Source organism: Calonectris borealis, chromosome 2 (genome assembly GCF_964195595.1).
Source record: "Calonectris borealis chromosome 2, bCalBor7.hap1.2, whole genome shotgun sequence".
Taxonomy (NCBI): domain Eukaryota; kingdom Metazoa; phylum Chordata; class Aves; order Procellariiformes; family Procellariidae; genus Calonectris; species Calonectris borealis.
Window position 1 is genome coordinate 68949914 of NC_134313.1, and position 16310 is coordinate 68966223.

The 16310-nt window shown below is 36.6% G+C and overlaps 1 protein-coding gene across 1 annotated transcript in view; it reads left to right on the plus strand.

The window, feature by feature from the left end:
- LOC142078944 (dynein axonemal heavy chain 5-like) overlaps nucleotides 1-16310 on the plus strand; it is a 174753-nt gene that overhangs the window by 19512 nt on the left and 138931 nt on the right. The window contains exons 8-20 of the mRNA XM_075142294.1: nucleotides 778-964; nucleotides 2166-2331; nucleotides 2444-2537; nucleotides 3712-3810; nucleotides 5188-5369; nucleotides 7670-7789; nucleotides 8486-8687; nucleotides 10325-10420; nucleotides 11164-11337; nucleotides 11431-11520; nucleotides 12250-12405; nucleotides 13382-13521; nucleotides 15162-15313. Of these exons, the coding sequence (XP_074998395.1) occupies nucleotides 778-964; nucleotides 2166-2331; nucleotides 2444-2537; nucleotides 3712-3810; nucleotides 5188-5369; nucleotides 7670-7789; nucleotides 8486-8687; nucleotides 10325-10420; nucleotides 11164-11337; nucleotides 11431-11520; nucleotides 12250-12405; nucleotides 13382-13521; nucleotides 15162-15313 (1858 nt within the window). The remainder of the gene's footprint in view (nucleotides 1-777; nucleotides 965-2165; nucleotides 2332-2443; nucleotides 2538-3711; nucleotides 3811-5187; nucleotides 5370-7669; nucleotides 7790-8485; nucleotides 8688-10324; nucleotides 10421-11163; nucleotides 11338-11430; nucleotides 11521-12249; nucleotides 12406-13381; nucleotides 13522-15161; nucleotides 15314-16310) is intronic.

A 16310-nucleotide genomic window follows, 5' to 3' on the forward strand; every position in this document is an offset into this window, starting at 1 on the left:
GTTTGAAATTCATATAGTTATTGTTTATTTTCAAGCAATAGCACCAGACATAATGCTCATGACAAAGGAGAACAAAGCATAGCAGCCATACTAAGGTAAAACTGTGATGATTTAATTAAAACTAGATTAAGCCTGGATTGAAAGAAGTGTCAAGTCCTTCTGGCAGCACAAAGGATCAGTCCGTGATTTTATTCTAGAGCGTGGACAGCAAGCACTGTATCACAGCCAGGGTATTCAGCTTCTTTGAGTTGTCCTTGTTCTTTGGCACTCACAAAGCATCACAGTTGGTTCTGTTGCCTCCAGAAGGACATGTTCAAAGGTAGGAAATACAATGAAGCTCAGTGTCTGTCAAGAACAATGGTATCATATGCTGTTACCATATGCTACCATTTTCTCTCACCCAGGAGCAGGAAGGGAGATTAGAATCCGTTTTCTCTGTTCGGAGAGAGCCAAGTCAGACTGAAAAAAAAGACAACAATTCAGTGTGAAGACAGTGAGAGCATGGAGACATTTTTATTTCTTGAGAGCCTCTTGCTTCTTTGTCTCTTCTTGTCTAACGGAATAATTAAATCAATGCACACTTTAAAGTATTTATGTTATAGTACAGATGAGTGTATTTTAAAGGGCATACTGATAAATCTTTATATACTGCCATGAATAAGAAATACATTTCTAATGAAAAATAAGATACCTTTTGTGTTCAAAAAACAAAAGAAAGTGTGACCCTCGTTGTTGTTGTTTGTTTTTTTTTTTTGGCATAAATCATGAAATAATCAGAACTGGGGAGCTGTGAAGGAAGGCTTGAAGAACAGCCAGATACAAGACTTTCTGTATTCAGTGGATAAATTTGTGGGTACTTTGTCATCATCAAGACAGAATATAGAAGATAAAATTCAGCTCACAAAAGTGGACATTGATATTTATGTCAGTAACTTACAGAACCCATCTGACTACATAACTGCAGGTGAGTAATTCCTACAGCAAAGCAAACACAATGATGCTGTTTATAAAATAAACTTTATGTTATTAGTAAAAATTTACTTTGAAGAATTAATTCATCTTCCATGAGCTATATACATTTTTCTGCTTACTCTTGCCAGGTTTCTGACTGCGTAATCATAAAATCATCAATCATTTGCCCATCCTTTTATTCATAGATCTTATAGGATTAGGTGGTTCCTTGACACATCATGTACGCAGTGGCCTGTGTTCCTCCTAGTTTGCTGGCCAAGTAGTTGCTGAGTGAAGCCATCTACTAGTGTGTATACTCTTAACTTTCTTTGATACTGGGGAAATCCTATCCAATATTAAGTCTGGCTCTGAGGGCTGTGAGTCAAAACAAGATGTATTTATAAAAATTTGTATATATACATATATGTATATGTAAGAAGATGAGTAGTTATGTCCTTTGAACAATAGCTTTCCACCATTTCTTATCACCACATGGATTTTCAGAGTGAAATAATGCCAAACCAGTCAATACTTGTGGAATCCCTCTCAACCCTACATAACCCTGTGGCAGGACAGCTTCCACAGAAGAACTAGTGACTCTTAAGATGAGGCAATAACGTATATAGCTGGACAAGTTCTTTAGATCCACTTAGTAGTACCAGCTCCACGAGTCTTAAATATAATGCACCAAGTGAACCGGACTCTTTCAGCTGCTAGGGCAATCTAAAAGATGTGCTGACTTATAAATTATAGGGTTTTTTTGTGGCTGTTAATAATGGCGTCCGTTACGTGATGCTTTTACTGTGGAATAGGCTGCAGCGGCAGAAAGACAGAAATGTGACGTAAGCCTTCACTTACGAAATACAAGCAGAAAAATATATACATAATAGTTAATGCATTTCTTGGACCTCTGAAACATGATTCTCCCAGAACCACATGGCTGTATTCTTTTTTCCTTATGAACTCACTGTATTTTTAACAGTTTCCATTGTAAAGGATATGCAATAGTAACAGAGTAGATAGATACAAGTTGTATGTGTGTCCATCTTGTTGTTACAGTCTTAATCTTTTCCTGTTGTCGGTCAGTGATTTGAATATACTCAGCTTACATACAGTCTCAGCTTATGTTTGCCAAGGACATTTCACGTCTGTAGTTAAAAATCTGTATTTATTTCTTGGTACTTATGAGACTGTCCCATTCTATGATTTTGAAGGCAGTAACACAGAGGTCACTGAGAAACTTGAAGAAGTGGTCATGATTTGGATCAAACAGATCAGACAAGTTTTAGTAGAGAGTGAACAAATGAGAAGAGAAGCTGATGACATTGGTCCATCTGCAGAGCTGGAACACTGGAAGACAAGAATGTCATCATTTAACAGGTTAAATCCCTGCATTATTTCTCACAGAGTCATTAAAAAAAAAAAAGGTTTTTAAAAATAAATGTAAACATCCATTCCAAAGAGAGTATTAAATGTGTTTCTTTCTTCAAAGCCTTTTAGATGAGATCAAGAGTTCAAGAGTAAAGAAAATTATAAGTATTCTTCAGGCAGCTAGATCGAAGACATTAAAGCAGTGGAAAGAGCTGGTAATTACAATGTTTTAATAAAAGTTTTAAATGTGTACAGTACTGTATTTGTAATACACGCAGAACTGAACACGATGCTAAAAATAGTTTTGAGTGTTTATGCTGGTTTTGTATTGTGGTTTATTATCCATTTGTTGAAACATATAACACCAATGATTCTGAAGTTAAATAGATAACTTTAAAAGAAGTCAATGCTTCTGTATTTTGTCTTTCATTAACATAGTGGGCGGAATGGCTGTGCAATAGTAAAGCAATGCAGCAATACAACATTTTTCTGTCTCTCTCCAGCTGTACCCTGTGCAGGCCAACTGTAGAGATGTCTGAAAGTTCATCATATTGCTTTTAGAATTATTGACAGCTGGCTTTTTGTAGCATAACTGCTACTACGGATAAGTGGATATCAGTAATGTATACTTATCAGTCAAAATTGTAGGCAAGCCAGAAAACAAGCTGTAGACCATGTACAGCCAATCAGACCCCCCCCCCAAAACACCAGAATGTAGATCTTCTAGCACTTAAGAAGGTATTCTCCTGTTTTGAAAATAGACCAGGAAAACAGTATCACCTTACTGAGTTTTTGGTTTTGTGCTTAACATATTTGCAGACTTTTATGATAAGTGGAATTTGGATGACAGTGTCTGTACAGAGCCAAGGGTGATGAACTAGATTTCTTTCTTCATACAAAGTTGCCTCCTAAGTACTGGATAGTTCCTACCTGTCATGAACAGAAGGATATACAGGCATTAGTTGTGAACTCATTTGCCTTAACAAGTGTTTATTAAAAAATGATGGGAAACACCTTGGTACATTTCAGGGATCTTGTCTAAGTTCTGTAGAATGCGTACCGTGTTAAAACCATTCTAAAATGTAAGTCGGATTATCAAAGCCACACTATTGTACTTCCCTCAGGAAAGAAAAAATTTGGGGGTCTAAGTAAGGAGCTCCTCTAAATCACATCCAGAATGTTGCTGATTGCCAGGTAGATCTTACCAATTTTTGCATTTAAAAGCAGTTATTTCTTATGTAAAGAAGAAATGGCTTATTTGAGAGAACTTGTGTGAGAAAATGTTTGCAAGATGGAATCATAGTCTTGAGGTAGCATGCATTGTAAAAAAGCAAGAACCTGTTCAGTAAATTTTAACAGTATTCTATTTCTTTTCTTTTCTCCCTTCAGGATGGTAATATAACAATTGCTGCCAATGAAGCTAAAGACAACGTGAGATATTTATATACATTGGATAAATTTTTTGGTCCACTTGCCAAAGCTTCACCTGTAAGTAGTACTCTAAAGGCACTTAATGTGAAATTCAGAAAAGAAAGGAAAGGCTTTTGCTGCTGAAGGAAAGATATTTCTCCTTCCAGTATTTAACTCCTATGCTTAATGATTAGTGGACAGCTTAACTCCTTTGGCATTAGTGAATTGAGTTTACAGATTTTGAATAAGCTATAGATAATACTACTTTTTGTGTAGGAGGCAGTTGACATTCCAGAAGATAATTGAAGGGCCTGAGAAAAATAAGCAAAATATGATGTTTTTCCAAACCTGATATCAAGCTGAATTGTCTTTGTGAGGCTGGGCCTTACATATGGTACCTTTTCCTGTCTCCATGCTTCAGTTAGCAGTTACTTGTGATCGTTTTAATGCAAATATCATAAAATGATCTTAAGCCTTCAGTTGAGCTGAAATTGGGCAGCTTCCACTCATTCTACAGGTTAAAGCTGTTTCTCTTGCAGGTAGCACCTATTTACTGTCATCCTGGTTCAGATGATAAAACATATTTTCATAACCATGTGGGTCTCAGATTTCATTTTTTAAGTGAGAGCATGAATTTTGAAGATACAGCCACCAGGCAAAACTGTCTAAGCTTACATGATTCAGAAGATTTACACATAATCCAGCTGCTTACAAATTTTCTAAATATTGTTTTCAAAGCCTGAGCTCTGTCTGAATCCATTGTGCAATTTTACACTGCTTTTCTTCTGCAAATATTCACTGTTCTGCCACATTGGACTTGACTTTCAGATACCATACTTCTTTTATCCTTTTCTAGGCCAGTCACTGTCTCTTGTTCTGGGTTCTCAGTATGTTTGGCTTGCATGCATTTCTGTGGAATCTTTCTGTGGGACAGAAAACTCTATAGTTCAGTATCCTCAGTAAGAGAGAGATTATCGTTGCCTTGCCTCCCCCTTCTGGGTTTCTCTTCTGTACAGATCTAGGCAAAATGAGCAAAGGCCATGTTTCTTCTTCTTGTCCTTCTTACAGCAGGCCCTCTTTTGTAGCAGTGTGTGACTTCCTTTCCTCAGGTAGCATATTCCTTTGCAAAGCAGACTGCAGCACCTTCGTATACTGGAGGCCGTGGCCAAGAAGAGCACAGTCTTTGTTTTTCCTCTGGAAAATCCCACTGTGGAAGAAAACCTATTCATTTATTCATTACCCATTCCCCATTTTTTTCTCTTGGTCATAGTGTGTTAGGTCCCCGCAAATGAATTGGATGGTCCAGTTCATAATGAGATGTCTACAAGAACAATGTGTTACAATCAAAAAGGTGTTTATCCACTGACAAATGTATTCCCAGAGCTGTCACATTTTCCATTGTGTTAATTTTTAGGAAATTCGAATTGCTGACTTTCCCATTTTTTCCTGTGGTAGGCAACAATGATGGAACACGTACCCAGTTTAATGAATACTGTCTGTATGATCTACTGTACATCACCATACTACAACACATCAGAGCGCATGACGTCTCTTCTTCTTAAAATCACTAATCAAATGATTAACACATGCAAGACGTATTTATCTGAAGGTGTTTCAAAAATCTGGGATCTGGACAGGTGATAAAAGTTTAATAATTTCATTTTCTTTTGTTAACACTAGAAGTAAAATTATGGATTAGTCATCAAGATTATTAAAAGGTAAATTGTGCCTACTACCAGGCACTGATTCCCATGTTAATTTTAAGCTTGTGACTACTCATTTTGTGTAGAATTAAGTACTCTGCAAAAACAAATTTACTATGTGTTGTGAAAAAACCTGTTATTGAAAAGCATGTAATGTATATCAGTATACAGCACTCGATATTTTGTCCCCATGGCTTTTTTTAGACCAAAACACACTTGAGCAATTAGAACTGGGAGCTGAGGTTCTTCACAAAGAAGCTCTGAGGACAGACTGGCAAAGTTCCATCTAAGATTTATATTTTGCTGTTAGTGGACAGGAAAGTCAGTTTGAGGAAGGGGACAATATGTATCAGGACCAGAATCACAATTTGATTGTACTCTGTTTTGATCAAAGTAAGCAGCTGATAGGATGGGACTCAGATTTGTATTTTCTGAGTATTCCATGGAGAATGCTGTATGACCAAATACATGAGGAGTGATAATGGTGTTAATGAGGCACCTTAAATTTAGAAAGCTAGATTTAGTGTAAGTTTGCTAGTTAGACATGCCTAAGACTAGTTTTGTTCTTCCTTTCTATTGTTCTTGTTACAGCTATTAGTATAGCAAGAGTCCCTGGTTTTCAGCAAATGTTAGGCACTATACAGAAAATGAACAGAGTTTGCCTCAGCTCTAAGGAGGCTGCAATCTAAAACATAAGAAGAGCTTCCAGTCTGAAACGTAAGAAGTGAATGGTGAGATGGGGGGAGGAAAGAGGGATGGAGAAAAAGCAGCAATCATGCAGCGTTGGTCAGCTGGAATGACAGTGTTTTCAGCAAACCTTGTGATGCCCATGGATGTTTTGTAGGCATCACTGCCAGGAGAACTAAAGGAGACGAAGGGACGAGTTAGCTGCTCTGTGGCTACTTGCAAGGAGCTGCTCCCAAGTGCTACATACAGCATAAGTGGAAGCACAGGAGTGTTTGTATGAAACTTAACAAGTGGGTGGTGAATGCTGACATCACTGGCAGAACAAGTGTATCTGAAGGATGAGAAGTTAAGTGGAGATAGCCTAGGAAGAACACATACCATAAGAACAAGTCAATTATTTTTATGCAAAAGAGAAGGGGAAAACCACAGAGAGGGGTTAAGATGAGCACGACATCTAAAGTTATCAACTAGAAAAGTAATGATTGGAATGCTCTCTTGAAAGAGTATAAATGGAGCAAGATTATGGTTACTGAGGTGATAAGGAAAAGGTGTTACGAGCTTCATCAAGACATAGGCAGTCAGGATGTCTGTGCTTAAATTCCAGCCAAGTCAAAGGTGACACTGAGGTAACAGGCTAGGAGACATAAAAATGAATCTAGCAAATAATTTGGATTTCTCCTGTATTTTGGTGTGGTAAAGGGAAGTTTTCGGAAATTACCTGTAATCAATTAAGTACTGGCTATGTTCATTCTAAAGAATTAATGTAAATAAAAGTAGTATACTTTTTTTTTTGTTTATTCTAGCTGAATTTATTTTTGAGACATTCTTCTCATTTACTTATTTGCTGCTGCTGTCCCTGCAAAAGTTTCTCTCTGTCCCAGTTAGTGGTTTCAATCTATAAAGTTTGACTATCATTTTAATTCCCGGTGATCTTTTGGGAGATGAAAGACAAAGTCAAAGTGGAGCAACAGTCTTGGGTAAATGTCTTATGACTGATTTCCATGCCTCATCTCTATATCTCATGTATAGTAGTACCTGAGGGTTAATGAACAACTGTATATAAGATATAACTATGTGGTCTTAGGAACTGAGATCTTCCTGGTGTGTCTTTGTAAAGAAACAAGACTTTCCTCATGCTTACTGTAGTCTGGAAAAATACCTCTCCAGTCTTGTCTGCTTAGGAAAAAAAAAGAAACAAACGAAGAAAAACCCATCAGCAATACCCAGGTTACAGAAGATGAGAAATGGCCAAACTGCAGGCACTCAGTAGCCAGGGTTTACCTGATGTAAGTCCTTTCTGGACTATGCTATGAAAGTTTTGGGTTGATGACAATAAACCTAAACTTAAAAATATCCAATCTAGATAACAAATTTAAAAGAAAACCTTGTATTGTAATCTTCATATTTTGAATGTTTTTCAGGTGATGTAAAATTTTGTGTTCTTATTTTGCAAAGTTGCATATCTGACTGAAGTATTCTATTTTTATTTATACTCTTTTGAAGATTTCCTTAGGATGATTTTCTGTCTTCTGTGCTTTTTTCCTCAGGCAAGAATTGCTGAAGAGGATACAACAATGCATTTCCCTCAAAGAACAGTACCAAACATCCTTTCAGAGAATTAGGGAGGCGCTAAAGGAAAATCCAAGTGACAGGCAATTTGATTTCAGGTAAATAATTCACTCTAATATTGAATTGTATTCATTTATACAATTTATAAATGAGATGTCATTATATCTGCTCGCTAGCAGAAAAGCTAAATACTCAATTAAAATGTAGTATTTATTATAATCAGAACATGACCTTGCAGAGTTTTTTTTTATTCAGGAATAAACCAGTGACAGGTTTCTGCCAGTCACTTGTTGATTTAGCAGATGTCCAGGGGGACTTCAGGGGAATTTATGCATATGTTAATTTAATACATATGTTTATGTATGGTCTGAAATCCCAACAAATTTGAGTAATGAAAAGTGAAAGGACTCCAGGGGAATTCAATCAGCTTTGGGCTGGGTTGTCTATCACAATGCCAAGGGGAGTTTTACCTGTATTGGCACTTAAAGCATGGAGCATTTCTTAGTGTTATACGTCCACATTTTGATCTCCTACAAATGTCTTATTTAAAAGAGTAACTCCTGTAAAATGTGGTAAAGGCTTTCAATTGACATATATAAGGATTAAGCATTTTCTGGTTTATATCCATTACTTTAAAATGGTTTTTACTTGGTTTGTAATTGCTACAGCATAGATTTTTTTAATGTGAAACTTGGTAGCAGTTCTGGAAGAATATATGTGTGTTAAATATATGCGGTTGAATCTATTACAAATAGATTTGCATAACAATCCCTCTGTTGCTTTTTTATTGTTAGTGAAAACTATATATTTGGAAAATTTGATACATTCTGTAAACGTTTGGAGAAGATTTCAGACATGAGCAATATTATGGAAAGCCTTTTAGAGCTCCAGTGTATAAAAATAGAAGGTATTGAAGAGATCAGTACTCATTACCAGAGCATTGCTACAAACACCAAATCCAAACAGTATGATGTCCTGGATCACAGAAAAAAAGAGGTATATACTTTCAGCACTTGTCTGACAATCACCCTCTTAATTCTATGCTTTTCACCGGAGTTATGCCAAGAAGATGCATACAGTATTTTGCTGTAATAATAATACTTTCATATCTTTTAATACAATTTGAAAGTGTTTGGGTAAATTTGGCTTTTATTTCAAATGTTTTTGTTAATTTTTGATAAACTAGGTTTTCTGTGTTAGGTAATGCTACAAACAACTTTTCCTAAACTTGTTTGTTTTGAGATGCATATGTTTTGAACTGCAGACTGAAAACTAATTCAGGCAGGTCAATGCATTAAATACAGTTTATCTAGTTGCAAGAGTTACTCAGTGTTACTGAAAATACTTGGTGGAATAGTAAAGGCAGTAATTATAGTAAAGGTAGCAGAGGTACTTAGATGAATATTTCAGAGGGAGAAGTGAATGATATCACCCCCAGCGCTAAGTATGGTGGTAAAAACTAAAGTGGCTTTTCAAGTGCTTCAGACTCATGTTTTAATACATCCTGCACATGCTGGAGTTGAGCTGCTTTTTTTGAGCTGTAGCCTGCTTGCTTTGCAGGATTGATAGCCTCACAGTAGAAGTGCTAGAAATGTTGACTTACTCTCCTGCCTTCCTGAACTGTAGCTTGCAACTGTCAGCAACTTTCCTTTAAACATTTAAGTTTAGAGTACCTTTGGCTTTCTTCTAACTGGCTGATGACTTGCATGGCGTGGTTCTTTTCTGAAAGAGAACATTTACCAATAACTGGAATTTGAAGGTATTAAAAAATTTCATGGCTTTTCTACACCTAAATGGTTGGAGTAATATATATTCTGGACTATCTTCCCAAGCTTGTGGAGTGCTTTCTTCAAGAGGAAACTTGCATTGAACTCTTCTTGTAGGTCCTCAGTCTTTTGGACTTTTAAGAAAAATTATTACAGATAAATACCCAAATTATTACAGGTAAATACCCTTCTAGTTAGGAGCTGCCGAATTTGGCAGCCCAATAGAGGTGAGGCTGTGCTGATCAGGTGCAGGGCACGGCCAGACAAGTGTACTGACCAGCAACCTGTTCACATGTGACCGACTCCTTTTATCCCATCGTGCCTCCATTTTTCCACACTTGTTCCTCCCATAAACCACAGTGATCCCTGCCTTTGCTTCTTCCCTAACTCCCATAATATGTTTTGTGTAGTCCCAAAATGTTCTTCCCTGGTAAACTGTAATGAGTCCCTTATCTCCGAGGCTATAACCTCTCTTAGTCTGTAAGGTGCTTTAGAGAGCCTGCCAGTTTGCTCATCTTGATGGGTTTCATACCTGGACAGTGGGCTGAGCTGGGAGTAGCTGGTGAGTGTGCTCTGTTCTCTCTGATTAGGTTATTAGATTTCCTCTGCCTGTCCTTGTTCCTCTGTGCTCCTTTGTGTTCATGAACATGAGGCTTTAATCATATAACCTAACACTTCTTATTTTATGTTTGCTTTGCTTAGAATGTAAATGCCATTGTTACTGATGTTGTCCCTGTTCTTTTTAACTCGGTGCTGAACACATGTACTGGGCAGATAAAGCAAATTCCCCAAAAACTTCAGGGAAAGAATTTTGTATGAAATGAAAGCAACACTATAGATGATATTTTTTCTTTTACCCTTTTCTAGTTTGAAAAAGATTACCTTGAATTTAAGAACCAAATTGCAGTATTATATGAGTCCATACAAGAATTTGTGGATTCCTGGTTTGAGAAGACTGTAACTGTAAGTAATTTACAAACACAAACCCCTTGTTTTGGTGCTCAGAAAGGCTGAGTACCCACAGCTTCTACTGAACTCCTTCATTACTGCCAGTGTTCTCTACTGTGCTGGTGGCTGCCTGAGATAATGTAGGGGGACACCAAGCCTATTCCAAATGTTCTAAAAGTCACTTGCAGAAGTGCTGGAAGATAATGTTCATTGTTACTTGGTGCCAGTTTTATGTTCCATCTTTCCGTACCAATTTTATAGCCCTATTTTTTTTATTTTCTTTCTTCATCCTGATGTTGCCCATGCTTCCTGTTGCATTTCTAAGTTATTCCTGTTGGACTGGCAGGAGTAATGAAATAATTTCTGCCATCTGTTACCTTAATGACAGTACTGTTCATTGGTTCAGGCCCTGATTGTGATATGAGATGTTAATGAAGCATGAGTGAAGGTGTAGGTGTTCTACCACAACTGTTTGCAGAAAAAAAGTGTGATGATTTGAGAGTCAGAAAAAAATTAAATATTCCAGTATACTGTGGTGGTAGCAGTTTCTTGGTTGATACTATGGTAAGTATATTCTAAATGAGACAAAATACAGAAGTAAAATTCACAAACTTGTCTGGATGGACTTTTCTCTGTTTCTTAGAAAACAACTTGAAAACTTACATAACTTCTATTATAAATTAAAAAAACAGTTTATGAACAATGACTTTCTGAACTATTAATATCTTCTGGAGTAAATGCTCCATCCTTCGTTTTAGACTGAACAAATGCTGGGACTTCTGATGAAGCTTGAACAAATAGGAGACAATCATATTGATCTTAATGAGAAGTATACCATTGTCGTTCAGCAGTACAGCCAAGACTTGGAGTTTGTTCGAAAGCTCTACCAGAAGCAAAAAGAAAATCCACCTATACCACGTAATATGCCACCAGTAAGAATGAAATAAATGAGAGAGAAAAAGGACTTTGCTTCTTGACTGTTTTTAAGTTAATGGAAATATAACCTCATATCTTCTGTGTTTTAGGTAACAGGGAAGATTATGTGGGCTCAGCAGTTATACAGAAAAATTGACCATCCAATGACATTCCTTAAAAAGAAAACCACACTTTTGAAGGTTGGAAATTAGCAGAGGAGGATTTATGCTAAGCTTTCAAGCACGTTATTAATAGGCACATGATTTATTTTTATACTCCTAAGCTCACTTTTTTAGCAACTTGTATTTAAGCTCACAGGATAGGTGTTAGTGTTTGCTCCAGGATTTTAATTCCTTTTTGCAGCATTGTTATTCTGTTATCCTATTTGCAGCTCAGGACAGTTACTTCCCTTGAGACATTAAGCTGATGACTTAGGCCGGTGCTTTTGTCCCTTCTGGGGCTTGATTCATGTTAATCCTGATAGTAGCACTGTTGGCCATGTACCTAAGCTTAGAGCCTTCTGTCTGCTATGCTCTGTAATGAAGAGGACTGAGATACTTAACCTCAAACACTAGCCACGCTTCATGAAAAAATATAATTTTACAGCCTTCTCAATGGCACATCAGTACCTTGTATAGGTCATAGTATAGACTTTGTTTTATGGGCAAGACTGCGAGGAAAAATCAGGAAGAGAGTTATGTTGTTTAGCGCAGTTAAATACTCTTAATAATTGAATTCCTAAATATATTTCTATGTTTCTATGTCTTACCCTTATCTCTAAAATACCATAACCTAAAGCTTTCTATTTGTTTTGTTTTCCTAGTGGTGGTGAGGAAAAGCCTAGTGGAGGGCATTTCTACTATGTTACTCTCATCAAATTGTTTAAATGGTATTTGTTCCGCCCCCCCCCCCCCCCCCTTGAATTGCAGACACTGGAAATGAAAAAGGTTGTTAAGAGCTACAATAAAATGGCTGCAGTTCTTCTGGAATTTGAACTTATTTATCATAGAGCCTGGTGCAGGTTTGCTGACCAGGCTAGAAATGCTCTCTGTGCTTCCTTACTTGTCAGGCACCCAGAAACCAAGGTAAATAGGAGTTATTCTTTGTATTACTGTTGCATTGTTTAGTATTACATATGCTACTTTAATCATATCATGGATAGACAAGCACAGCATTAAAAAAAATCTTAATAGGGTTAAAAAAATTACCTACTCAAATTGGTATATATTTTTCCTTTTTGTGTATATTTATAGTACAGACTTCATCATGTCTTTTCTTTGTAAGGCTCCTGCCTCATTCAGGGCATAAAAGAGGCAGTACCCAGCAAATACATATCTATTATTGACTTATCTACATCTTTTTAGATATTGTTTCATGTTTTATTTTCTATGTTAACCAAAATTTTAGTCAAGGAAGGAATTTTTAATTCGATCATGGTCTTTTCTGTAGCGATCAACATCACTGTGTTGAGTATATTGCAATCATTCATTAATTTGCTTTCAAAACTGCTTGCTGAGACAGAAAATCTTACCATTCTTACTTCACAGATTAGTTTTTCTGCTGTAATGCAGAAAAATTATGGTTAAAATATGGCATTTTTTGAACTAATGATTCCATAATGGTCAACTAGAACCTAGTTTTCAAATTTATTTAGCATCTTAATAGCATTTAGTGGCCTAAAATTTGTACAGAGATTAACCTTCACAACATTTCTCCATAGTCTACCGATGCAGAAACTGAGATGAAAAGGCAAATTAGTTTCCACAGAGTGTAACTGCAGAACTAGACTTAAACTTAGGAAGTCACAGGAGCCAAGTGCTTAGAGCACAGTGAAGGAGTCAAGGAAATTGAAATCAGTGTAAGATATTGGTTGATTAATAAAATCCAGATATTTTAGAGGAGGATGAAGATCTATGTAGAAACATGGGTGTCCGTTTTAAAAATCTTCTCTAGTCATCTACATCTTGTTATATGTTCCAGTTATATCACACTACATGTAACCACCAAACTACTGCCTTATTTTCTATTTCTTTTTTTTCCCCCTGTTACTGCTACATGAAGGAATTACTTGTAAACTTGGACCCAGTGGTCCTGGAAGTACTTTATGAAACAAAATACCTGAAAAAAATGCATTTTGAAGTTCCAGATGTTGTCCTTGGCTTGTGTGCAGATGAAGAACAGATTAAAAGACATCAAATGGAGTGAGTGAACACTTTTTGGATTTGATTCTCATCTGCAAATGGGAATCCCTAGCTTTGAGTCTGTTGCATATACTTTTGATTTATTATAATTTTTCTCTTTGATGGAGTTTACTTGAAATTTAATTGCTTCCTCCTGCATTTCCATAGTAATATTGGTAACATGCAGTTATTCCTATCTCCACAAATATCTCATTACTAGAAAACATGCTTTTGTTTTGTTACTGCAACATCTGCTCTGTAAGTGGGGCTCCTAGGTACTGCTAAGGCATCTATGCACTATAGCACAAGGATTATACTCCAAAATATTACAGTTAACATCAAAAGCTTTTTTCTGTTACAAAAACAAGCTGGAATTTACCACTTGGTTAAGGCACAACGCAAACATTTGTATAGGTAATACATCACCTAAGTTATAATATGCTCTCTCATGTTGAATATCTGAAATAACTTTTGCTGATTTTAAGTTATTTCTTTCTGCTTCTTATAACAGTCCAATTCTGTGCTGGAAGAGATCTCTTCATTCTCAGGGATGCTGATTATTAATTCTCTAACTCTCTAAGCAAGGTTAATAGGTCTTAAAAAAGTAATCCTTTGTGAGAAGTGTTCTTTAGATAGTTTTTAAATGGAAGTGGACAAAAAGGGACAAAGTTCAAAGAGTTTCATAAACATTTGACTTCAACCCCTCCTCCCTTTTTCTACTGTTAAAGCTTTCGGTCTTTCATTCTTATAATACGACATTTTTCATTAATTATCTGTGGGGTGGTTTAGGACAAACTAACCTTAAATTTCTAAAGTTCAAGGCAAACTCTATGTGCTAGAGTCCTCTAAAAAGCAACAGCCCCAACTTTAGCCATCCAAGAGAAACAAAAAAGTACAGAAAATGTTTGCAATTAAAAAATATCCAAACTTTCTACTCTAAAAAAGACTTCAGACTGACTCCCCAAGCAAAGAAGGAATACTCAGAGACTCTAGATTTTTGCTTAAGCAATACTGGAAAAACGGTCCTGGGTATATTGCGAATGAGTTATCTCAGTATACGGCTTGTAACAATGATGTTTAAAGTCATGGTTTTAATCTGGCACAGAACACAGCTATTGGTTTTTTTTGCAGCAGTTCTTGTAAGGAACCCATTTTGTATCTTTGACTTCTGAGTTGCGTTCGCTTCTAATTCTTGTTTATGCAGCTTTATCGTGTAGCTCCATTTTCATGGAACTATATTGGTAAGTTCTTGATTCAGAATTAGGCCTCTTTTGCTTTGAGATTTGGTGTCCTAAGTGGTTTGGATCTTACTTTTCTTATAAGCAGTGTCATTTCATACCATGCCGTGTGAGTTAGGAAGAAGGGAACAAAAATACCATGTTTTCAATTTCCTGGGTTTTTAATTGTAATTAATTTTCCTTGGAAGAGAGTTTCCCTAAATTGATCACAGTCACTTTGCTGGAGGTACTTATTTCCCCAGTCTGGTTCTGCTGTTAGTGGGGAGAAAGAGGCTTGATTTGAGCTAGGAAGAGCTGGGAAGAGTTCTTATTTTTAATATGGGGTCAGAACTTGGAAATCTTATTAACAGAAAATGTGTCCAAACTTCTATATGTTTCACATATCTGAATTAAGCACATTCTAAGCATGATCATGTCTTGCAGACTCCAGAATCTATTGATCAATTACAAAGAGCATCTGAATAGGATTCCTGCTTTGCTGAAACCACTGATGAAACCATTCATAGGACAAGTCGAGGATGCCCTTACTCCAGGCCTGATGCAGCTGTCATGGACTTCTTTAAACATCAATAAATGTATGTAGTAGGAGAAGAAGTGGTGAACTGTTGATGCTGTTAAGTGGTACCTGCCAGATATTTCCTTGTCAGTTTTAGGAAGATCACTCCATCTATACGACGGGAAAACATGCCTGTAAATCAGTTTTCAGCTGAGGTAGACTGATGTTAGGCTTTCACTTTTCTTCTTCAAAATGAAAAGCAGCAAGATAAACAGGAACAGATGCAGCCTAAATCTGAAAGTGAAATGGGGCATGGGTTTGTGCAGCTGTTCATTTGTGACGCTGCCATGTGGCACCGGTGCACGGGGCTCTGACCAGTGCTTAAGGCAGGGCTGGTCACCTTTTAGCTTGACCTTTGCCTAACCAGAGCACAGAAAACCAATGGCAAGTGGTTTTTTATGTTTGTTTTATAGTTCTAAAATGAATTTTTGTGTTTGTTTTGCATAGTTTAGTAACGCATCATAAGGAAGTTCTTTACAATATTATTTATTTATTTATTCATTTAAGTACTCTCTGCACTATGCTAAGTATCTGAATAGCTATAATTCAGGTTTTAATGGTTCTTTGGATCAGCATTCGCTCTGGTGGAAACTGGCCTTTTTTGACAAGATAGAGGTTATGCAGCAAGAGTATATGGGCTACCTCCTGTTTCCTGCTGCTGCAGCTGAAATGGAATCACCCCTAGATGATTCCTAGAAAGGAACGCTTTTCTTGAGTGTATGCATCATATCTTTTTGAAGATGTGCAATGTCTAATATGCCTAGAATGCATGTTGGACACTTACAAATTAGCCATTGGTACAGTGTATACAAAATAACTCTGATCTGCCAGTGATGTGCTGAACTCACTCTGCATAAGCTTAATCTCTTAAGTGTCTTACTTCCATCTAGTAGGTAGAAGTATGGGGGCCCATGGTTGCCTTCTAGACTAAAACTCAGGAGGGAAGGTGAAAAAATGAATTTAGGACTACCTAATTTATATATTAAAAAAAAAAAGCTAAGGAATTGCTTGGATTA